General features: G+C 68.6%; 1 protein-coding gene across 1 annotated transcript; it reads left to right on the top strand.

Moving 5' to 3' along the window:
• Positions 1–559: 559 nt before the first annotated feature.
• On the top strand, positions 560–23,946 carry HDAC5 (histone deacetylase 5). Its single transcript, XM_075117139.1, is given in 29 exon segments — positions 560–650; positions 1,920–2,051; positions 8,973–9,062; positions 9,064–9,201; positions 10,421–10,559; positions 10,757–10,871; positions 10,975–11,102; positions 11,196–11,327; positions 11,656–11,768; positions 13,462–13,593; positions 14,246–14,465; positions 14,584–14,615; positions 14,617–14,805; positions 15,349–15,459; positions 15,461–15,625; positions 16,086–16,242; positions 16,970–17,103; positions 17,189–17,309; positions 17,428–17,477; positions 17,581–17,688; positions 18,614–18,669; positions 18,792–18,879; positions 18,979–19,098; positions 19,192–19,289; positions 19,820–19,938; positions 20,023–20,156; positions 20,376–20,460; positions 20,914–21,067; positions 22,293–23,946. Coding segments are annotated over 28 exon segments (3,189 nt in total). The 5' UTR covers positions 560–650; positions 1,920–2,030; the 3' UTR covers positions 22,333–23,946.
• Positions 23,947–24,030: the final 84 nt, after the last annotated feature.

Here is a 24,030-nt window from a genome sequence, read left to right on the forward strand (position 1 = left end):
CATGATGTGTGCATGCACACGCTCACGCACACGCCGTGTACACCAGCCCATGGCATACACACACGTGCGCTCAGACACATGTGCTGCCGCACACTAGCACAGAGCACGCACTCACGCATGTGCCGTTGCACACCAACCCATGGTGCATACAGACATGCCCTTGCACGTGTGTGCCGTTGCACGCCAGCGCATGATGCGTACACGTGTGCCATTTCATGCTAGCATACGGTGCATGCTCACACGCATGCCGTTGCACACCAGCCCATGGCACACGCACACATGCATTTACACGTGTGCGCTGCTGCACACCAGCCCATGGTGCACGTGTGTGCCATTGCACGCCAGACCATGGTGTGCACGCGCGTGCCGTCGCACACCAGCCCACGATGCACACGCGCACTCACACACACGCGTGTGCCCTTGCACGCACGCACACACACCCCGCGGCGCCTTTAAGGCTCCCCCCCCCCTTCCGCCGCGCCCCGCCCCCGGGGGAGGGGGAGGGGGCGAGACTATTTTTAGCGCAGGGTTCCGTCACGTGACGGCGAGTGACGTCACCGAATGTTGTTGTCGGGGCGGGCGTGGCCCCGCTGCAAAGATGGAGGGGCGGCGGGGCGCTGCGCGGGGCGGCGCGGCCGGGCACCCCGCAGGTACCGGGGGGGGGGGCTCTGCAACGCGGGGGGGGGCCGTGCAATGGGGGGGGGGGCCCGGGCTGTGCGGGCAACGGGCGGGGAGGGGCACCGAGCGGTGCGGGGCGGGGGGAGCGGCGGCGGTGGGTGCGGTGAAAGGAGGGGGGGGTTGCAATGCGAAGGGGGGGGTCGGTGTGTTGGGGTTATGAGGGGGGGCATTGTGCATCGCGGGGGTGGGGGGGGGCTGCAGAGCGGGCGGGGGGGGCGCCGTGCAGCGGGGCTTGCGCGATGCAACGCTGAGGGGGGGGGGGGCCCGTGCAATGCTGGGGGGGGGGGGTTGCAATGCCCGAGGGGGGGTTTGCAATGCGCGGGGGGGGGGTCCCTGTGCAGGGGGTTTGTGCCGTGCAGAGGGGGGGGGGGGGGGTCCGTGGCGCCAGCGCGGCGGGCGGCTCCGCAGCGCGGGCCCGTTTGCAGGCGGGGAGGGGGGGGGGCCGTTGAACCGCGCCGGGGCTGGGTCTGCACACACCCCCCCCCCCCCCCCCCCCGACCATCCACACCACCCCCACCCCGCCCGTGGGATCCGTCGCTCCGCCGGGGAACCGAGCGTGGCCCCCACGGGTTGGCCCCTCCCGACCCCCACCTTGGGGCGATGCCTGGGGGGGGGGGGGGGGCTGCAGCACCGTGGGGGCCGCGGGGGGAGGGGGTAGGCCAGCACCGAGTGTGTGTGTGTGTCCCGTGGGACTGGGTCCGTCCCCGCCGCAGGAGTTCCGCGGGGGGGCCCACCCGTGTCCCCATGGGGTGACACCGCGGGGGGGGGGGGGGCTGTCCTAGGGCTGCGCTCCCCCGTCGTCCTCCCCGGGCTCCCCATTTATGCCCCCCCCCCTTTTCCTGCAGAGCCTTGTGTAACGTTGCCGGGTCCCCTCTTCCCCCCCCACCCCGTGTCCCTTTTGTGGGTGCCCCTACGGACTCACGCACCCCGCTTTTCCCGGGGGCAGGAGGGGGGGCCGCATCCTGCCACCGCCGGCGGGTGCTCCGGGGTGGGGGGGACACACACACACACACACGGTGCTGGCTCCAACCCCCAGGCGATGCTCAGGGGAATTGGGGGGGGGGGGGTGGGGGGCGACGACACACAGACACATCGCGATGCTGGATCCGGCCCGTGGCTCTGAGCAGCCCAGGCCACCCCGCCACCCCCCCAGTGGTGCTGGTGGGGGGTTTCTCCTGGGTGGGGGGGGCAGCGTGCAGGGTGGGGGCCGGGGGTGCTGACGAGGGTGCTTGGTCCCGCAGGCGTCCCGGGCGGCGCGGGCACAGCCCCAGCGCCCCGGCCGGGCGCTGACCGGCCTCTCCGCACAGCTGCCCTCTCCGCGTCCCCCCCAGCACCAGCGCCCGCCGCCCACCATGGACCCCCAGAGCGACGCAGGTGAGACCCGGGGACACCGTGGGCGGGGGGGCTGCACCACCGGTCACCCTGCCCTGCACCCCCAGACCCGGGGGCCGGCGTCCCGGCCGTGGCACCCCCCTGTCTCATCCTGGCACCCATGGGGTGTCGGGGGGGGGGACGGGGACGCGGGGACCATCGTGCCACGGCGGCGCGTGACCCGGCACGGCACATCGACACCGCGCGCCCGCCGCCGTCGCGCGGCTCATTAGCGCCCGCGTGGGTGTCGCCGTGCGAGACGGGCGCGTGCGGAGCGGCGGCGGGGCGCCGTGCCGGGTGCCCGGGGCTGTGCCGAGCCACCCACCTCCCCGCTTCGCCCAGACTGCTTTGGGGGGGGGGGGGGGGGGGGAACTGAGGCACGGGGTCGCGTCGCCACCGTCCTCCCGCCGCCGCATGGGTCGCGCACCGCGGCGGCTTCGCTTCTGCGCGGGTGAAATCCGGCGGCGGGTCCCTGCGGCGGACCCCGACGTGCCGGGACGCGGGGTCTCCCCTCGGTGACATCCCGCGGGGACAGCCTGGGTGACCGCGGGCCGCCGCGAGGGCCGTGCCTGCGCTATATCGGCTGCCGCTGGCTCCGGGTCAAAGCCGCCCTGTAATTAGCCCGCTGGGAATTCCAGCGACATCTGGACGCCGCGCGCGCGGCCCCGGCACAAGCGGCTCCGCCGACCCCCAGCAGCCTTCGGGGTGTTTGGGGAAGGGAAACTGAGGCACGGGGGTGGTGGCCCGAGCACCCCCCAGTCCCACTCGATGGAGCTGGCGACTCGCTGTCGGTTCGGGATAGGGGGTGAGTTGACCCCAAAGCCCCAGCCGGCACCGCCGCCGCCGTTAGCCGCCCCGCCGGTATTTTTGGAGCGGGCCGCGGGGCTGGAGCGCCGCCCGGGCCGTGCCTGGCACGGGGCTGGCACGCGGCGCCGGTGGCACGGGGACGTGGCCCAGCCGCTTCTGCCCGTCCCCACGGCGCTTTCCTCAGCGTCCCTGATCCGGCGGGGGCTGAGCCTGGGGGCCTGCGGGGGGGGCCACTTGGGAGAGAGGGCTTTCCTGGGTGAAGCCCTTCGGCTGCTGTGATGAGTTGGGGAGGTCCTCAGCCGGGCATCCCCCGGGCTGCGTCCATCACAGGGACGTGGCAGAGGGCACCCCTGAGCCGGGGGGGTGTCTCCCCCATCCCCCCAATTCCCCTTTGGGTGCTCAGCGTTCCCCAGGGCTTTCCGCTTGCACCCCAAAGCCAGGCTGCATTTGCGGGGATCCTGCAGAAGCTGAGCATCCCCTGGTAGTGCCACCCCCGGGGGGGCAGGCACCCCGCTCCCCTCCATCCCACCTGGGGGTGCCTGGGGGGTCCCCCCTTTTCCCCTCTATCTCCCTGAGGGTCCCCCAGGTGTGGTACCGCTCCGGTGCCCTGGCAGGGTGCTGCTGCCTGCACCGGGGTGCCAGCCGGTTGCGTGCCGGAGGGGGGTCCGGCAGCCGGGAGGGCTCGTTCCCGTGGCCTCCTGCCCGCTGGCGGCACCAGAAATAGCTGGGCTGACGTCAAGCCCCAAAGCACCCCGGGGGGGGCGGGGGGGCGCGGGGGGGGGGAGCCCATAAATATCCCGGCTATTAAAAGTCTCGGCTTGGATTAACGCGCTGGTAAATAAACGTGGCTGGTGCCGGCGGGGGGGAGGGGTTACGCACGGCCCGGAGGGGTGGCAGCACGGTTGGGGGGGGGTCCCCCCACCCCTCGGGAGAGAGGGTGGGGGAGGTGTCACCACCTCAGCCCATTGTCACCCCCGGGCCCGGCTGTGCTGAGCCGCTTCGGGTCACTGATCCGCAGAAAATGTGCTGAGTTGGGTGTCTGAGCCCCCACGCCGGCCCAGGGACCCCCATCCTCCTGGGGGGGCTCCCCTTTGGAGGGGGGGGCACTTGCTTTCCCTTTCCTGGAGTGGGGGCTAACCCCCCCTCTGCGTAACCCGGATTTTATTCCCGGTACTGCTGATGTGGATTAACATCCCCAGCAATTAGGGGCGGGGGTGTGTGTGTGTGTGTGTGTCATGGTGATCCCAGCCCCTGCTGCAGGTCCCCCATGTTCCCCCCCCCCAGGCAGAGGTGGCCCCTCTCCCCCAGTCCCCAGGGCAGTTTGGGGGTGCTGCTGGGTGGCCCCCCGCATGTAGCCAGAGGGGGCTGTGCCATGGGGGGGGGGACACACACACACACGGCACACCCCGTCCCGTGGGAGCCATCGTGGCTCCCCCCGGCACGCTGCCCTATTTATAGCTGGCTCCTCCCGTGCGCCGGCTATTTCCAGGCGCTGGAGAGAAGAACCCGGCTGGGGAAGCGGGGGGCGGGGGGGGGGGACACACACCACGGGGTGGCTGCGGGTGAGGGGGGGGCCACCCAGCCCCACCCAGCCTGGGATGGGGGCCGGATCGCTCCCCTCGTCCCGAACTCCGGGGATGCTCAGTGGCCCCTGGCTGACGGCCTCGCTCCCCGTGCTAAGTGGGGGTGGGTTTGGGGGGCTTGGTGCGGGGGGGACACATGCCTCAGGGCCCCCCCCCCCCACGATGCTGCAGCCCATTTATAAGAGGGACGGCTGTTTGTGCAGAGGGGGGGTCCGGCCGTGAGCCCTCGCTGGAGCTCCTGTCCCGCGCCCAGCTCCACGCCGCCCTCCCCACCCCAGGTGAGTTCTGGGGGGGGTCCCCGGTCCTGTGTCCCGTCCCCCCCCCAACCCAGTGACATCCCACCTGGCACCGGTCCTGTCCCCAAGCATCCCTGAGCGTTGGGACGTTCTGGCTGTTGCGGGGTGGGGGCTGCGCCCGGGATGTGCCCCCCAGCATCGTTCCTGTGCAGGGGCTGGATCCTGCCCTGGCACCCGCAGGCAGCGCTTCCCACCCCCTCCCCCTCCAGTGAGTTTTGGGGTGTCCCATCCCTGGGGTGGGAGATCAGCCATCCCCGTGCGTGGGGAGGGGGGGATGCTCGCGCCCCCAGGACCCACGGTGGCCAGTGCAGTGTCCGGAAGGGGGGCACCCACCGGGGTCCCCGAGCCGCTCGGCTCAGCCCACCCGCCGTGGCCCGGCTGTGCCGGGGGCTCGCGCCGTCTCCCCGCCAGGATGTGGGTTCCCCGGCTGCTCCGCGCCACCTCTGGGGGGGGTGGGTTTGGGTGGTGGGGGCTGCTGGGTGTTGCCACCCAGGGGTGGGTGCTGCCGTGGCGGCGCGTGGGGATGTGGGCGCAGGAGGGTGGCTGCGGTCCGGCACGGGGGGTGTAAGCGTGGCACGGTGGGGGGCTGCGGTGGGGCACGGCCGTGATCGTGCAGGGGGCGTGCGTGCCCTTGCACGGGTGTGCGTGGGGGAGAGCTGCTCTCCTTGCACAGGTGTACCCAGGTGTGCAAGGCAGGGAGCCGCTCTCCTTGCGTGGGTGTGCAACAGAGGAGAGCTCTCCTTGCATGGGCGTGCAAGGGGGAGAGCTGCTCTGTGTGCACAAGTGTGCACAGGTGCGCAACGGGGAGAGCTACTCCTTGCACAGGTGTGCACAAGTGTATAAGGCAGAGAACTGCTCTCCTTGCACAGGTGTGCACGGGTGTGTAAGGCAGGGAGCCGCTCTCCTTACGTGGGTGTGCAACAGGGAGAGCTACTCCTTGCAACGGGTGTGCACAAGTGTATAAGGCAGAGAACTGCTCTCCTTGCACGGGTGTGTAAGGCAGGGAGCCGCTCTCCTTGCACGGGTGTGTGCAACAGGGAGAGCTCTCCTTGCATGGGCGTGCAAGGGGGAGAGCTGCTCTGTGTGCACAAGTGTGCACAGGTGTGCAACAGGGAGAGCTCTCCTTGCATGGGCGTGCAAGGGGGAGAGCTGCTCTGTGTGCAGAAGTCTGCACAGGTTGTGCAACAGGGAGAGCTACTCCTTGCACGGGTGTGCACAAGTGTATAAGGCAGAGAACTGCTCTCCTTGCACGGGTGTGCACGGGTGTGTAAGGCAGGGAGCTGCTCTCCTTGCAAGGGTGTACACGGGGAGCGCTGCTCTTCTTGCATGGGTGTGCACGGGCGTGCACGGGGGAGAGCTGCTCTGTCTGATTGGACACGAGAGGAAATTTTTTTTGGCGTGCGTGGGGGAGAGCTGCCCTCTTTGCACAGGTGTGCAAGGGGGAGAGCTGCTCTGTGCGCACAAGTGTGCACAGGTGTGCAACAGGGAGAGCTACTCCTTGCACGGGTGTGCACAGCTGTATAAGGCAGGGGAGCTGCTCTCCTTGCACGGGTGTGCACGGGGGAGAGCTGCTCTTCTTGCACGGATATGTGCAAAGGGACCAGCCCTCCTTGCGCGGGTGTGCATGGGTGTGCACAGCCACCCCGTGGCAGGGACCCATCGCGGGTCACTGGGAGGGTCCAAGCCCCCCCAACCCCATGTCCCCATTACCCGCAGGACACCCCCCATCGCACCCCCGTGGGGATGGTGCCAGAGGGACCTGCCGCACTGCCCCGGGGGCCCTTCGATTTGGGGGGGCCGTGGGCACCGAGGGGTTAAGCAGCCCCTGTGGAAGGGGCCGAATCGGGCAGGGGCTGGCATGGGGCCGCAGGGTGGTGGCCCCCCCAGCAGGGTGGTGGCCCCCCCAGCAGGGTGGTGGCCCCGGCCCCTCGCCAGCCCAAAGCCACTTCTGAGCCCCTAAGTGCAGGTTTGGCCGGGGCTGGGCCGCCTCCTGCCCTGGCCCCTCCCGGGGCTATTTTTAGCCCCCCTCCCCCCATTCCGCCCCCCCCCCCCAGTGCTGGGTGCTGCCACCCCGCATTGCACCCCAACACCCACCAAAGGTGGCTTTGTGTTGTTTGAGTCCTCAAATTTGGGGGGCTGCCGGGTCTGGGGGGGCTGCAGGGGCACCCCCGTACAACCCCACCGCCCCAAATCCACCCCTCAGGTGTGGGGCAGCCCCAGGCCCCCTGGGGGTAAATTGGGATGGTGAGGGGGGGCTGGGGGGTTCCCGTGGCCCCTCTTGCATGTCGAGGGGGGGGTGATACTGACTGTGGGACTGCTTGGCACTGGTACATACTGGGGGGGGGGCTTGTAGGGGGGTGCTGCATGGCTTGGGGGGCTGGTTCATACTGGGGGGTCTGGTTGGTACTGGGAAAGGGGGCTGGCACTGGGAGGGAGCTGTGTTTTGCAGGGGGGTGTCTGGTACTGGGGGGGCTGGTTGGTACTGGGGGGTGCAGCGTGGTACTGGGAAGGGGGGACTGGCAGGTTTTGGGGGGGGGACTGGCTGCCTCCCCCGGGGTGGGGGGGCTGGCAGAGCGGGGGTTGGGGGGGGGGTTGGTGCCCGAGCTCCGCGACACGGTGACGTCCGCGGGTCCGTCCCGGGCACACGTCAGTGCCCGACGTGCCGCCGCGCGCTGCGGGGGGGGGGCCGGGGCGCCATTAGCATGCAGCGCGCGCCCCCCGCCCCCGCCTTCCTGTTTGCGTGGGGATGGGGGGGTCCGTGTCCCCCCCCGCAACCGCGTACCTCTGTCCGGGGTGGGGGGGGGCAGGGTCCCGGATGCCTGGGTTCCCTCCCCTCGTCCTTTGCTGGTGGGGGGCTGAGCTCGGTGCTTGCTGGGGGGGTTTATGCCCATCCCTGGGTTGGAGCTTGGGGGGGCGGGGGGGGGGCTCGATCCTCCATCCCCCCAGCTGCCCCCTGGACCAGTTGTTGCATGTTGCAGATGTGGGGGCTCGGCTTGCGGTGACCCCCCTGGTTTTTATTGAGCAGGGGAGGGAAAACGGTTGATCCAAGGCCCTTGGAGCTGGTGGGAGACCCCCAGGGTCCTGATGGAGGGCCTGATACTTGACCCACCCTGGTAGCCCCCCAACCTGCCCCTGTGCTCCCCCCCCCATCCCTGGAACACCCCCAAACTACCCCTTAAGTGTGTCCCAGTTTCCCCCCTTGTCTCTGGAGCACCCCCAAGCTGCTCCCAGCACCCCTCCCCATCCCTGGAACACCCCCAAACTACCCCTAAACGTGTCCCAGCTCCCTCCCCCATCCCTGGGACACCCCCAAACTGCTCCCAGCACCCCTCCCCATCCCTGGAACACCCCCAAACTACCCCTAAACGTGTCCCAGCTCCCTCCCCCATCCCTGGGACACCCCCAAACTGCTCCCAGCACCCCTCCCCATTCCTGGAACACCCCCAAACTACCCCTAAACGTGTCCTAGCTCCCCCCCATCCCTGGAACACCCCCAAACTACCCCTAAAACGTGTCCTAGCTCCCCCCCATCCCTGGAACACCCCCAAACTACCCCTAAACGTGTCCTAGCTCCCCCCCATCCCTGGAACACCCCCAAACTACCCCTAAACGTGTCCCAGCTCCCCCCCATCCCTGGGACACCCCCAAACTGCCCCTGTGCTCCCCCCCATCCCTGAACACCCCCAAACTACCCCTAAACGTGTCCCAGCTCCCCCCCATCCCTGGGACACCCCCAAACTGCCCCTGTGCTCCCCCCCATCCCTGGAACACCCCCAAACTACCCCTAAACGTGTCCTAGCTCCCCCCCATCCCTGGAACACCCCCAAACTACCCCTAAACATGTCCCAGCTCCCCCCCATCCCTGGAACACCCCCAAACTGCCCCTGTGCTCCCCCCTATCCCTGGGACACCCCCAAACTACCCCTAAACATGTCCCAGCTCCCCCCCATCCCTGGGACACCCCCAAACTGCCCCTGTGCTCCCCCCCCATCCCTGGAACACCCCCAAACTACCCCTAAACATGTCCCAGCTCCCCCCCCATCCCTGGAACACCCCCAAACTACCCCTAAACATGTCCCAGCTCCCCCCCCATCCCTGGGACACCCCCAAACTGCCCCTAAACGTGTCCCAGCTCCCTCCCCCATCCTTGGGATACCCCCAAGCTGCTCCCAGCACCCCTCCCCATCCCTGGGACAACCCCCCGGGGCGCCCCCCTGAGCCTGGCCGGTGCCCGCAGGGGGCGGAGGGGCCGGCGGAGGGCGCGGCGGGGCGCCCGAGGCGTGCGGGGAGCAGGCGCCGGGGGCCGGCGGCTGACGCGGCGGCGCGGGGAGCGGCAGCTGCAGCGGGAGCTGCTGGCTCTCAAGCAGCAGCAGCAGCTCCAGAAGCAGCTGCTCTTCGCCGAGTTCCAGAAGCAGCACGAGCACCTCACCCGCCAGCACGAGGTCCAGCTCCAGAAGCACCTCAAGGTGGGCTGGGGGCGACGGGGGGGGCATCACCTGCCTGGGGTGATGGAATGACCGGGGAGGCTGGTGATGAAGGAGCCATGGGGCATGACCTGCCTGGGGTGATGGAGCCATGGGGTGGAGATTGGGGGTGACGGAGCCATGAGGTGTCACCTGCATGGGGTGATGGAGCTATTGGGTGGAGATTGGGGGTGATGGAGCCATGAGGTGTCACCTGCATGGGGTGATGGAGCCATGAGGTGTCACCTGCGCGGTGTGATGGTGCCATGGGGTATGACCTGTCTGGGGTAATGGAGCCATTGGGTAGAGACTGGGAGTGATGGAGCTACTGGGGGGAGACTGGAGATGATGGAGCCATTGGGAGGGGTGCTGGGAGTGATGGAACCATGGGGTATCCCATGTCCAGGGTGATGGAGCTCTTGAGGGGAAATTGGGGGTGATGGAAACTGTGGGGCCTTGCTTGTCTTGGGGTGGTGGATCTATGGGTGTGTCACCTATCTGGGCCGATGGAACCATTGGTGGGGAGATCGGGGGAAAGCAGCCGCGGGGCATTGCCTTTCTAGAGGTGAGAGGTGATGGGGCTGTGGGGAGGGATTGGGAGTGATGGAGCCACGGGGCATGACCTGCATGGGTGATGGAGCCACGAGGTGTCACCAGTTGGGTGATGGAGCTATTGGGGACATGTTGGGGGTGATGGAGTCACGGGGCATGAGCTGTCTGGGGTGGTGGAGCTGTGGGGCATTGCCTGTCTTGATGTTACGGAGCTGTGGGGAGGGGGACTGGGGGTGGTGGAGCCATTGGGGGGGAGATTGGGGGTGATGGAGCCATTGGGCATCACCTGTCTGGGGTGATGGAGCCATTGGGGGCAGATTGGGGGTGTTGGAGCTGGAGGGCATCATCTCTCCAGGGTGATGGAGCGGGGTGGGGGGGAGGTTGGGGGTGATGGAGCTGGGGGGGCATTGCCTGTCTTGAGGTTATGGAGCTGTGGGGAGGGACTGGGGGTGATGGAGCCATTGGGGGGGGGAGGGTAGGGGTGAAGGAGCCGTGGGGCATCATGTTCCTTGGGGTGATGGGAGCCGTGGGGTGCCGTACCCCAGGGTGACGGAGCCACGTGGGGGGGGAGGGTCGGGGCAGGGTGGTGCTACCCCCCAGGGCTGGATCCGTGGAGGGTGTGAGAGATGGGGGGGAGCCCGTCCCCGAGCCCCCCCGCGCTGTCCCGCAGCAGCAGCAGGAAGCGCTGGCCGCCCGCCGGCAGCAGGAGCTGGAGCAGCAGCGGCAGCGGGAGCGGCAGGAGGCCCTGGAGCAGCAGCAGCGCCTGGAGCAGCTCCACGCCCTGCGCACCAAGGACAAGAGCCGCGAGAGTGAGCCGGGGGGCGCTGGGGGGCTCTGTGGGACCGGGGAGTGGAGATGGGGGCTGGGGGCAATAGGGGCTCTGGGCGCTGGGGTGGTACTGGGGGCTGCGGGGTGGATGGGGGTGCAGGAGGCTCCGGGGGGGCTGGGAGGGGGGTATGTGCTGTGTCCCCCTCCCCATCCCAGCTGCGGTGTGTCCCCCCCCCAGGCGCCATCGCCAGCACGGAGGTGAAGCTGAAGCTGCAGGAGTTCCTGCTCAGCAAGACGAAGGAGCCGGGAACCGGCCCCCCCAACCATTCCCTCCCCCAGCACCCCAAATGTTGGTAGGTCACCCCCAAACCCAGACAAACCCCCTCCCAGGACCAAGGCGGGGGGGGGACCCAGGCGTCCTAGCGGGGTCTCTGCCGCCTTCGCCCCCCCCCCCAGGGCTCACCACACCTCGTTGGACCAGAGTTCCCCCCCCCAGACCGGCAGCCCGGGGACACCCCCATCCTACAAACTCCCCCTCCTCGGCACCTACGACGGCCGGGATGATTTCCCGCTCCGCAAAACCGGTGGGTGCCGGACCACCGGGGGGTGGGGGGGGATGCCGGGCAGCCGTGCCGGGGCTAACTCCGCTTCCCGGGTGCCCCCCACCCGCCCCGCAGCCTCCGAACCCAACCTGAAAGTGCGCTCGCGGTTAAAACAGAAGGTAGCGGAGAGGAGGAGCAGTCCCCTGCTGCGGAGGAAGGACGGCACCGTCATCAGCACCTTCAAGAAGCGAGCCATCGAGATCACGGGTGAGCCGGGGGGCGCGGGCTGGGCCGCGCCGCCTGCCTCAGTTCCCCCAGGTCGCCGGGTGTTTCCCCGTGCAGTGGGGGGGGGGGGGGGGGGAGGCCTCGGGCCGGGACCCCGCGTCCTCCCCGTGGCTACCAGGTCACGCACGTGCTCGCGCACACGCGTGTGCTTTTGCAGTGTGCGCGCACAGGCGTGCTTGTGCCTTTGCACACCTCTCCGTGTGTGTGCAGGCTACCCCCTCCCTCCCTCCCGTGGCCGTGCACCCTGGAGGGGAAACTGAGGCAGGGATGGGGGGGTGGCGGCGGCCCCCGTGACGCCGCGGCCCCGCAGTGTCCTCGGTGTGCAGCAGCGCCCCGGGCTCCGGGCCCAGCTCCCCCAACAGCTCCCACAGCGCCATCGCCGAGAACGGCTTCACCGGCTCCGTCCCCAACATCCACGCCGAGGTAGGAGCTGCCGAGGGCTGGGACGCGCGTGTGCGGGGCGTGTCCTGGGAGCCTGCTCAGGGCACACGTGTGTGTCCGGGTGCGTGCCGTGAGAGTCCTCGGGGCGCGCACGTATGCTCAGGTGCGTGCTGTGAGCGTGCTCGGGGCACACATATGCTCAGGTGCGTGCTGTGAGCGTGCTCAGGTGCGTGCTGTGAGCGTGCTCAGGGCGCGCACGTATGCTCAGGTGTGTGCTGTGAGCGTGCTCAGGGCACACGTATGCTCAGGTGCGTGCTGTGAGCGTGCTCAGGTGCGTGCTGTGAGCGTGCTCAGGGCGCGCACGTATGCTCAGGTGCGTGCTGTGAGCGTGCTCAGGGCGCACGTATGCTCAGGTGCGTGCTGTGAGCGTGCTCGGGGCACACGTATGCTCAGGTGTGTGCTGTGAGCGTGCTCAGGGCGCACGTATGCTCAGGTGCGTGCTGTGAGCGTGCTCAGGGCGCACGTATGCTCAGGTGTGTGCTGTGAGCGTGCTCGGGGCACACGTATGCTCAGGTGCGTGCTGTGAGCGTGCTCAGGTGTGTGCTGTGAGCGTGCTCAGGGCGCGCACGTATGCTCAGGTGCGTGCTGTGAGCGTGCTCAGGGCACACGTATGCTCAGGTGCGTGCTGTGAGCGTGCTCAGGTGTGTGCTGTGAGCGTGCTCGGGGTGCGCACGTATGCTCAGGTGCGTGCTGTGAGCGTGCTCAGGTGCGTGCTGTGAGCGTGCTCAGGGCGCGCACGTATGCTCAGGTGTGTGCTGTGAGCGTGCTCAGGTGTGTGCTGTGAGCGTGCTCAGGGCGCACGTATGCTCAGGTGTGTGCTGTGAGCGTGCTCAGGTGTGTGCTGTGAGCGTGCTCAGGGCGCACGTATGCTCAGGTGCGTGCTGTGAGCGTGCTCAGGGCGCGCACGTATGCTCAGGTGTGTGCTGTGAGCGTGCTCAGGTGTGTGCTGTGAGCGTGCTCAGGGCGCACGTATGCTCAGGTGCGTGCTGTGAGCGTGCTCAGGTGCGTGCTGTGAGCGTGCTCAGGTGTGTGCTGTGAGCGTGCTCAGGGCACACGTATGCTCAGGTGCGTGCTGTGAGCGTGCTCGGGGCGCACACGTATGCTCAGGTGCGTGCTGTGAGCGTGCTCAGGGCGCACGTATGCTCAGGTGCGTGCTGTGAGCGTGCTCAGGGCACACGTATGCTCAGGTGCGTGCCGTGAGCGTGCTCGGGGCGCGCACGTATGCTCAGGTGCGTGCCGTGAGCGTGCTCGGGGCGCGCACGTATGCTCAGGTGCGTGCCGTGAGCGTGCTCGGGGCGCGCACGTATGCTCAGGTGCGTGCTGTGAGCGTGCTCAGGGCGCACGTATGCTCAGGTGCGTGCTGTGAGCGTGCTCGGGGCGCGCACGTATGCTCAGGTGCGTGCTGTGAGCGTGCTCGGGGTGCGCACGTATGCTCAGGTGCGTGCAGCCGTGTTCACTGTACTCAGGCATGTGCCACCAGCGTGTGCGTGTTCGGCGTGCACGCATGCTGGAGTGCACGAAGCTGGTGTGTGTGTGTCCAGGTGCACACGTGTGCCCTGGTGTGTGCAGCCCGCCTGTGCTCCCAGAACCGCAGGTTGCGCACATCCGTGGCGTGTTTTGGCACATGCGTGTGTGTGCTCATGGCATGTCCGTGCCGTGTGCCCCCGCCCCACAGCAGCTCCTGCCCCAGCACCGAGCCCTCACGCTGGACGGCGCCAGCCAGCTCAGCCTCTACACGTCCCCGTCCCTTCCCAACATCTCCCTGGGGCTGCAGGCCACCGTCACCGTCACCAACTCCCACCTCAACGTGAGTGGGGCCGGCGCGGGGGCTTGGCGTGGGGACCCTGCGCCCCGTAGGGTGTCACGGGGACCTGGAGCCCCGCAGAGGTGACGTGGGGACCCTGCACCTCGTGGCGATGTAACGGGGACCCAGAACCCCACAGATGTGACATGGGGACCCTGCGCCCCGTGGGGGTGTCACCAGGACCCAGAACCCCATAGGGGCAGTGTGGGGACCCCATAGGAGATGGCACAAGGCCCTGGTACCCCCCAAGGGTGTCCTGGGGACCTGGCAGGCTTGGCGTGGGGACCCAACACCCCACAGGGGACCCTGTGCCCGTGGGGTGACTGTTGGGCAGGAGGGGGGTCCCAAGCCGGGAACCCCAGCATCCGGGACCCCCCCGTATCCCCCAAGGCTGTGTTTGTGCCTCAGTTTCCCCACAGGAGAGAAGCTGAGGCTGGTGGGGGGAGGACCGGCAGCACCCCAGTGTCCCCAGTTTGGGTGCTCCCAGGCTGCGGGGTGCAGGGTTTTTGGGGTGGGGGTGTCACCCAGCACCTCGAGGGGTGACAAGGGGTGTGGGAGCATCCCTCTGCCTCCACGTGTGGCTGCTGAGGGCTGTGGGGGGTGGGCTCAGGGGTGGGGACGGGGGGGTCCGCAGTGCCATCCTCTGCCCCCGCAGGCGTCCCCCAAGCTGTCGCCGCAGGCGGAGGCCGAGCGCCCGGGGGTGGCCGCCCTGCGCCCCGGGGCCGCCCTCACCGGCAAGTTCCTGAGCACCTCCTCCATCCCGGGCTGCCTGCTGGGGGTGGCCCTGGAGGGGGACCCCCCCGCCGGCCCCGCGTCCCTGCTGCAGCACGTCCTGCTGCTGGAGCAAGCGCGCCAGCAGAGCACCCTCATCGCCGGTCAGTCCCCTGCCCTGCCTCAGTTTCCCCTACTTGCAAACCCCCTCCCCACCCCCCCAGATGGATTTTTGGGGGCGGGGTGTCGGGGCGCCCTGCTGATGGCGGCCGGCTCCCGCAGTGCCGCTGCACGGGCAGTCGCCGCTGGTGACGGGGGGAGCGCGCGGGGAGCGTGCGGACGGTGAGCAAGCTGCCACGGCACCGGCCCCTGAGCCGCACGCAGTCGTCCCCGCTGCCCCAGAGCCCCCAGGCCCTGCCCCACGGCGCCCTGCCCCACGGCGCTCTGCCCCACGGTGCCCTCCAGCACCACTTCCTCGACAAGCAGCAGGTCCAGCTGGGCAAGGTGGGGCAGGGGCTGCTGTGGGGCTGGGAGAGGGACTGGTGTAGGGCATGGGGTGTGTGGGGTGCATATGGGGCGGGCATGGGATATAGAGCGGCCATGGGGTGGATAGTGGGTAGCTGTGGGGTGTTGGGTGGGTACAGGGTGAGGATGGAGTGTGGGGCAAATGTGGGGTGGCTATGGGGTATAGGGGGTGCATATGGGGTGGGCAGGGGGCATAGGGTGGTTATGGGGTGGATATTGGGTAGCTGTGGGGTGGATACAGGGTGGGGATGGAGTGTGGGACGTCTGTGGGGCGGCTATGGGGCATAGGATGGGCATGGGATGTGTGTGGGGTGCACATGGGGTGAGCATGGGGCGTGTGGGGTGCATATGGGGTGGATATGGGATATAGGGTGGCGTGGGGTGGATAGTGGGTGGGTGTGGGGTGTCTGTAGGGCATGGCAGGGGGCACGGGGTGGAGGCTGGCACAGGACGGCCGTGGGGCTGGCAGGTATGTTGAGGGGGGGTCAGTTTGGCCCCCTACACCCACCGCCCACCCCCCAGCTGCTCCCCAAGCCGGGGGAGCTGGCGCGGCAGCCCCCCACCCACCCCGAGGAGACCGAGGAGGAGCTGACGGAGCAGCAGTCGCCCCCCCCGGGTGGTGGGGTCCCCCCCGGCCCCCCCCCTCGCTCTTGCCTCCCCAGATGCCGGGGACCCCCCGGAGCAGCTGCAGGACCCCGAGGGCTGCGGGGTGCCCCATGAGGAGCCGGGTGACAGCGGGGACGAGGCTGAGGGCCCCGGGGTCCCCGACGTCACCGAGCTGGGGGTCACGTACAAGCAGGTGAGACCTCGGGGGCCCCGTGGATCGGTAGGGGGGGGACACACCAAATATCACCAGCTCTCTCAATGCCCCCCTGTAAACTCTTGCCTGAGCATCCCTTGCACGAGCATCGTGTGCCTGAGCATCCCTTGCACGCGCATCCCTGGCTCTCCGGCCAGCCGTGTCCCCCCCACCGGCTACCTGGGGGCACGTTCCCCCCCCCCACCCCCCCGCATGCTGCCGCAGCGATGACTCGGAGGGGCCGGTGACTCATCCCACCCCCCTCTCCGGCCTCCCGGCACCGCCACCCCCGCACCGCAGCCCCCTCCCCCAGCCCCCGCCATGACTCATCCCCCCCCCACCCCCCCCAACCTCGGACATGGCCACCCCGTCCCCGGCTGGGATGGGGACACGGCCATGCCTTGCGCCGGGCCGGGGCTGGGGGGGGCCGGGGCTGACGGGGGGGCCGGGCCCCCCCCAGGTGTTCCCCGAAGCGCCGCTGCAGCTGTACCCCACTCCCTCCCTGGGCATCCTGGCGCTGCCCCACCCGGCCCTCGCCCGCACCCAGTCGTCCCCCGCCACCGCCGGGATCAAGCCCCCCGCGCCCGACGGGCCCCCCAAGCACCTCTTCACCACAGGTACGGGGATGGGGGGGCGGCGGGGGGTGTCCCGGGCGGGGGGCTGCTGTCCTGTGGGGTGCCTCATCCCTTGGTGGGGACAGGGGTGCTGCAATCCCACAGGGTGCCCCATCCTGTGGTGCGGCCAAGGGTACCCCGTCCCTTGGTGTCCCCACGTCCCACGGGGTGCCCTGTCCCTCGGTGTGCCCAGGGCTGCCCCTGCTCCCCAGGGTGCCCCATCCCTTGGTGTCCCCACATCCCATAGGGTGCCCCATCCCTTGGTGGAACATGGGGTGCCCCGATCCCATGGGGTGCCCTGTCCCTTGGTGTGCCCCAGGGTACCCTGTTCCTTGCTGTCCCCACATCTCACGGGGTGCCCCTGCTCCCCAGGGTGCCCCATCCCTTGGTGTCCCCCACGTCGCATGGGGTGCCCTGATCCCACGGGGTTCCCTGTCCCTCAGTGTGCCCAGGGGTGCCCCTGCTCCCCAGGGTGCCCCATCCCTTGGTGTCCCCACATCTCACGGGGTGCCCCTGCTCCCCAGGGTGCCCCATCCCTTGGTGTCCCCACATCTCATGGGGCTCCCCATCTCTTAGGGTGCTCCTGTCCCATGGGAACCCCCTATCCCACAGGGTCCCCCATCCCTCGGGGTGCCTGGGGGGGGTCTCCGTGCCCCGGGGGGGGGGGGGGGGGGGTGGGGTCCCGGGGGGGGGCCGGTCCCAGGCGTGCCGCTGTGGCTGCCCGGCGCAGGCGTGGTGTACGACACGTTCATGCTGAAGCACCAGTGCACCTGCGGGAACACCAACATCCACCCCGAGCACGCCGGCCGCATCCAGAGCATCTGGTCCCGCCTGCAGGAGACCGGCCTCCTCGGCAAGTGCGAGGTGAGGCACCCCGCCTCCCGGGGGTCCCCTCCTCACCTTGCGGGGGGAGGGGGCGGGGGCCTCACTCCTCTGTCCCCCTCCCCAGCGCATCCGGGGCAGGAAGGCGACGCTGGAGGAGATCCAGACGGTGCACTCGGAGCATCACACGCTGCTCTACGGCACCAGCCCCCTCAACCGCCAGAAACTCGACAGCAAGAAGCTCCTGGGTGGGTGCCGGCTGGGGGTAGGGGGGGCGCCTGCGTCCCCTTTTGGAGTTGGGGGGACACACGCACACGCTGTCCCCGCCAGCCCTGCCCCCGGTCACGGCGCTCTCTGCCCCGCCAGGTCCCATCAGCCAGAAGATGTACACGGTGCTGCCGTGCGGGGGCATCGGGGTGAGTATGTGGTGGCTGCGGGGCGGGGAGGGGGGGGGGGGGTGTCCCCCCGAGCTGGCCTGGCCCCGCTGACGTGTCCCCCTCCCCCCTACCCCCACCGCAGGTGGACAGTGACACGGTGTGGAACGAGATGCACTCGTCCAGCGCCGTGCGCATGGCGGTGGGCTGCCTGGTGGAGCTCGCCTTCAAGGTGGCCGCCGGGGAGATCAAGGTGAGCGGGGCGGGCTGGCACGCTGCGGGCGGCCTCACGCGGGGCCACCGGGCCTCGTGCACGCTTACCTGGCGAGTGGCCCTCGTGCGCGCGTGGCATGCGTGTGCGCCACCCACGTGCGCGCTCACCTGGGGGCGCGGTGGCCCTTGTGCACGTTCGCCTGCATGCACGGTGCTTTCTTGCACGCTTACCTGGGGGTGCAGCGATCCTTACGCGCGCTTGCGTGGGTGTGCGCTGTCCTCGGGCGTGCTTACGCGGATGCCTGATGGCTCCCGTGCAAGCTTGCGTGTGTGTGCGCTGCTCTTGTGCATGCTTACCTGGGGGTGCAACGGTCCTCCAGCACGCTTTTATGTGTGCACTGGTACCATGCACGCTTACCTGGGTGTGCACAGCGAGCCTGTGCATGCTTGCATGCATGCAGTGTCCTCGTGCGTGCTTCCCTGGGGGTGTGATGGTCTCTGTGCAAGCTTGCACATGTGCACGCTTCTCTTGTGCGCGCTTACCTCTGTGCGTGTGGTGGTCCTCCAGCACGCTTGTGTGTGTGCAGTGGTACCATGCACGCTTACCTGGGCGTGCATGGTGAGCCTTGTGCATGCTTGCACACGTGCAGTGTCCTCGTGCGTGCTTCCCTGGGGGTGTGATGGCCTCCGTGCAAGCTTGCAGGTGTGCACACCGCTCTTGTGCACGCTTACGTGCATGCACGTGATGGTCCTCCAGCACACTCGCATGTGTGCACTCGCACGCGTGGCACGCGGGCGTGCATGGCCACCCTCGTGCGCGCTTGCCGATGCGTCCTGTCCTCGTGCGTAGGCGTACGTGATGGCGCTCGGGCGCGCTCGTGTGCGTGCCGCTCCCCTGCCCGCTCGCCCAGGCGCGCGCCGCACACGCGGGCACGTGCCGCACGTCTCCTTCTCTGTCCCCGCAGAACGGCTTCGCCGTCATCCGCCCCCCGGGACACCACGCGGAGGAGTCCACGGCCATGTGAGCGTGGGGCTGTGGGGAGGGGCCGTACCGGCGGGACCCCGCCGGGGGGGGGGGGCGGAAGGTGGTGACCTGGGGGTGCCCGGGACCACCCCGGTGCTCACCCTGTCCCCTCTGCCCAGGGGCTTCTGCTTCTTCAACTCGGTGGCCATCTCGGCCAAACTGCTCCAGCAGAAGCTCAGCGTGGGCAGGATCCTCATCGTGGACTGGGTAAGGCCCCCCCCTCGGGAGGGGGACGGGGACCCCCCCAGGTGATGGGGGCCCCGTGGCATGGGTGGGGGGTCCCTGATGCCACTGGTGCCCTGGCAGGACATCCACCACGGGAACGGGACCCAGCAAGCCTTCTACAGCGACCCCGACGTCCTCTACATCTCCCTCCACCGCTACGACGATGGCAACTTCTTCCCGGGCAGTGGGGCGCCCGAGGAGGTACGGGGAGGGGCTGGGGGGGGGGGCGGTCACCCCATGTCGTGTGTCCCCCCCCCGCTGTAGCCTTTAGGGGTCACCTATGGCTGTGCCCAGGTCGGCAGCGGGATGGGAGTGGGCTACAACATCAACATCGCCTGGACCGGTGGCGTCGACCCCCCCATCGGGGACGTGGAGTATCTCACCGCCTTCAGGTGGGGGTCCTGGGTGGGGGTCTCCTGCATCCTGGAGGCATCCGCATGCTCTTGGGGGGGTCCCTGTGTCCTGAGGGGGGTCTCTGCAACCTTGGGGTGTCCCTGTGTCCTGAGGGGGAGGGTCCCTGCATCCTGGAGGGGTCCCCATGCTCTGGTGGGGAGGGTCCCTGCACTCTTGGGGGGGTCATTGTGTCCTGAGGGGGGCGTGTCCTGCACCCTGAGGAGGGGTCCCTGCACCCTTGGGGTGGCCTCTGTGTCCCGAGGGGGGTCTCTGCAACCTTGGGGTGTCCCTGTGTCCTGAGGGGGTGGGTCCCTGCATCCTGGAGGGGGTCCCTGTGCTTGGGGGGGTAGGGTCCCTGCACTCTTGGGGGGTCATTTTGCCCAAAAGGGGGTCCCTGTGTCCTGAAGGGGAGTCCCTGCACTCTTAGGGGGAGTCCCTGTGTTCTGAGGGGGGGTGTCCCATGCCCTCGAGGAGGTCCCCGTGCCCGGGGGGGGCTCCCCGTGCCCAGCCCTGACCCGCTGCCCCCCAGGACCGTGGTGATGCCCATCGCCAACGAGTTCTCCCCAGACGTGGTGCTGGTCTCGGCCGGCTTCGACGCCGTCGAGGGCCACCTCTCCCCGCTCGGCGGCTACTCCGTCACCGCCAAATGTGAGTGGGGTCTGGGGGTGTCCCCAGGGTGGGGACCCCGGCCGAGCTGCTTGTCACACCGCCCCCCACGCCGGTGTCCCCCAGGTTTCGGCCACTTGACGAAGCAGCTGATGATGCTGGCGGGGGGCCGGGTGGTGCTGGCGCTGGAGGGGGGGCACGACCTGACGGCCATCTGCGACGCCTCAGAGGCCTGCGTCTCCGCTCTGCTCGGCCTGGAGGTATGGGGGTCACCCATGGGAACCCCCCCACCTGTGGGGACTCCCCCTGCCACCCCATGACTCCCGCAGGGCGTATTGGGGTGCACACCCTGTGCTGCGTGCCTCAGTTTCCCCCAGGTTGATGAGAGGGGCTCCAGTCCCATCCCTGCTCTTGAGAAAGGGGGGGTTTTGGGGGTGCTGGTGGCAGGTTTTGGGGGTCTTGATGGTTTGCTCACCCAGCTGGAGCCCCTGGATCCGTCCCTCCTGCAGCAGAAGCCAAACGTGAACGCGGTGGCCACCCTGGAGAAGGTCATCGAGATCCAGAGTGAGACCCTGCGGCCAGGGGGCACACGGACCCCGACGGGGTCCCCGGGGGTCCCTGGGGCTAATCCTGTCATGGGGGGGCACAGAGGGATCCCCAGGGCTGTCCTCGTCATCAGGGGATCTCAGTGGGTCTGTCCCTGCCATGGGAGGTCCTGGGGTCTCTTCTTGCCATGGGGACACCTGGAGGGGTCCCTGGGGTTGTTCCTGTCCTTGGGATCCTGGGGGAGGGGTCTTGGGAGGTCCCTGGGGTTGTCTTTGCTGTGGGGGTCCCTAGGGCTCTTCCCTCCATGGGGTCCCGGGGAGGTCCCCGGAGCCGTCCCAGCTGTGGGTGACACAGAGTCCCTTGGACTGTCCCTGCCACGGCAGTCCCATGGGTCCCCCTGGGCTGTCCCCGCCATGGGGGTGCCGGGGGTCCCTGCCCGGGGGCCGTGCCCAGCCCTGCCCGTGCCCGCAGGCAAGCACTGGGGCTCGGTGAAGCGCTTCGCGGCGGCCGTGGGCTGCTCCTTGCTGGAGGCACAGAAGGGGGAGGCGGAGGAGGCCGAGACGGTGACGGCCATGGCCCTGCTCTCGGTGGGCGCCGAGCAGGGGAGCACCGACCCCCAGCCCAGGTACGGCCCCCCGGGATGCCCCCGGCTGTGCCCCGAGCCGCGCATGTCCCCGGGCGGCTGTGGGGGCGTGGTGGCACGCGTGTCCGTGGGGGGTTCGCGTGTCCCTCGGGGCTGTGCCGGAGCCACGCGTGTCCTCGGGGGGTTCGCGTGTCCCTCGGGGCTGCGCGCGGAGCCACGCGTGTCCGTGGGGGGTACACGTGTCCCTCGGGGCTGTGCCGGAGCCACGCGTGTCCGTGGGGGGTACGCGTGTCCCACGGGGCTGTGCCGGAGCCACGCGTGTCCTCGGGGGGTTCGCGTGTCCCTCGGGGCTGTGCCGGAGCCACGCGTGTCCGTGGGGGGTACGCGTGTCCCTCGAGGCTGTGCATGGAGCCACGCGTGTCCGTGGGGGGTTCGCGTGTCCCACGGGGCTGTGCCGGAGCCACGCGTGTCCGTGGGGGGTTCGCGTGTCCCACGGGGCTGTGCCGGAGCCACGCGTGTCCGTGGGGGGTTCGCGTGTCCCTCGGGGCTGTGCCGGAGCCACGCGTGTCCGTGGGGGGTACGCGTGTCCCTCGGGGCTGCGCGCGGAGCCACGCGTGTCCGTGGGGGCTACGCGTGTCCCTCGGGGCTGTGCATGGAGCCACGCGTGTCCGTGGGGGGTACGCGTGTCCCACGGGGCTGTGCCGGAGCCACGCGTGTCCTCGGGGGGTACGCGTGTCCCTCGGGGCTGTGCATGGAGCCACGCGTGTCCGCGGGGGGTACGCGTGTCCCTCGGGGCTGTGCATGGAGCCACGCGTGTCCGTGGGGGGTACGCGTGTCCCTCGGGGCTGTGCATGGAGCCACGCGTGTCCGTGGGGGGTACGCGTGTCCCTCGGGGCTGTGCATGGAGCCACGCGTGTCCGTGGGGGGTACGCGTGTCCCTCGGGGCTGTGCATGGAGCCACGCGTGTCCGTGGGGGGTACGCGTGTCCCTCGGGGCTGTGCCGGAGCCACACGTGTCCGTGGGGGGTACGCGTGTCCCTCGGGGCTGCGCGCGGAGCCACGCGTGTCCCCCCACATCGGCGTGTGTGACCCGGGGACGCGGGGGGGAGCCGGGGCTGTGGTCTGGGGGGCTGGAGGCAGCCGTGCCCGGTGCCAGCCCGTGGGGCCGAGCTCCCGGCATCGCTGCCCCGGTTTCCCCGGCCGGGGCGGGGCGCCCAGCCCCCGCCGCAGGATCGGGCCCCGCTCAGGCCCTCTCTGTCCCTGGCCAGGCCGGCGGAGGAGCCGATGGAGGCCGAGCCCACGCTGTGACCTGCCGCCCCCCGGCCCCTCGCCCACGGCCGAGGGGTTTTTTTTTTTTCCGTTTCCAAAAAAGTAAGAAACACCGAGAAGAAAAAAACACACACACACAAAAAAAATCACATTTAAAAAGAAGAAAAAAAACCATAAAAAAACAAAAAGGACAAAAAAAAAAACCTGAAATGGAAGAAACCAGGAGGAAAAACAGAAAAAAGAGGAAAATATTTTCTTTTTCTATTAAAAAGAGGAGAAAAACACAAAAAAATACCACCCCCCGTCCTGTTGGACCCCAGCTCCACGCGGTGTTTGCGGTCGTGTCTCTTGTGAAGCATCGGTTCCACCAGCACCCCCGCTCCTCCCGCCCCCTCCGTCCGTCCCTCTGTCCGTCTGTCCGTTAGGTTTTCCCCGTCGCTGCCCGGGCCCCCCCTCCCGGTCCCTGCCGCGGCTCCTCTTTTTTTTTTCTTTTTCTTTTTTTAGGGGGTTTTCCTTGTTTTCTCCCTCTTTTTTCTCCCACTCGTTCCCTCCCCGGCTCCGGCGTCCGCCCCCCCCCGGGGGGAGGCGATGGGAAATACTCGTGCCTTTAATTAATTCAGTTTTTTTTAATGCCTTAATTTCCCTGTGATCTTTTGGGTTTTCTCAGTTGTTTTGGTGTCCGTGTCCCCCCCCCCCCCCCCCAGCCCCCCCTTGGTGTCCCCGTTTCGCAGGGGGACACGAGACGCAGGGGACGAGCCCCGTCCCCTTGTCACCCCGGGTCGATGGGTGACGGGTCCCGGCGCCTTCGTCGGGATGAAACTTTGTTCATTCCTAAAAGAGAGGAGAGAAAAAAAGGAGGGGAAAAAAAAAAAAAGACAAAAAGAGGTAAAAAACCACTTTACTTTTCCTGTTACTTCACCAGCCGGAGGGGACTTGGAGCGATTTTAGCTTTAAAAGAGAGGAAAAAAAAATAACCCACACAAAACAAAGGTATATAATTTTATTACAGATGTATTATTTAATAGTATTTTTTTAATGGGTGGCACCGGCCGCGGTCCCGGGGCAGAGGGGGAGGACGGGGACGGCGCTTCATGTTTTAAGTTATTCCGGGGGGTTTTGGGGTGGCTCGGGGGGGGGGGGGGGGGGAGGGTCCTGGAATCAGGGCGGCGGGGGTGAGGGTATGTCCCCTGTCCCCTCCCCCGGCCCTGGCGGGGGGTGACCCTGGCTTGGGGCAATGGGATGGGGTGTCACCAAGTCCCACGGGGACACCACTCCGTCTGTCCCCAACGCTGAGGACAAGCCTGTGGCGCCAAGGTGGGGGCTCTGTTGGGTGGTGGTGGCAGCCTGGGACCCCCCCCACACCCCTCCCCTTTTGGTGGTGGTGGGGGGTCGCAGCCCCCAGCCCAGGAGGGCAAAAACACCTTGCGTAGAAACCAACCACCTCCCGGGGGGGGGGCGAGGCCGCCTCGCTTTGGGCTGGTGCGTGTGTGTGTGTCCCCCCCCGCCGTGTCCCCCCTGTCCCAGCCCTGCCTCGGTTTCTTTTCTGTCCGTCCGACGCCCGCTCGCGCGCTCTCGATATGGTTTTCAGTTGAGTATTTTGTAAGATGTTACCGATGTTCGTCCTTGTATAAATAAAAACTGTTTCTGGCAATACCCAGTGGCGCCCCGCTGCATTTTGGTGGGGGGGGGGGGGGCTAGGGGTGCACTGGGCAGGGGTGCTGGAGCCTTTGTGTCCCC

Source organism: Phalacrocorax aristotelis, chromosome 23 (genome assembly GCF_949628215.1).
Source record: "Phalacrocorax aristotelis chromosome 23, bGulAri2.1, whole genome shotgun sequence".
NCBI classification, from domain to species: domain Eukaryota; kingdom Metazoa; phylum Chordata; class Aves; order Suliformes; family Phalacrocoracidae; genus Phalacrocorax; species Phalacrocorax aristotelis.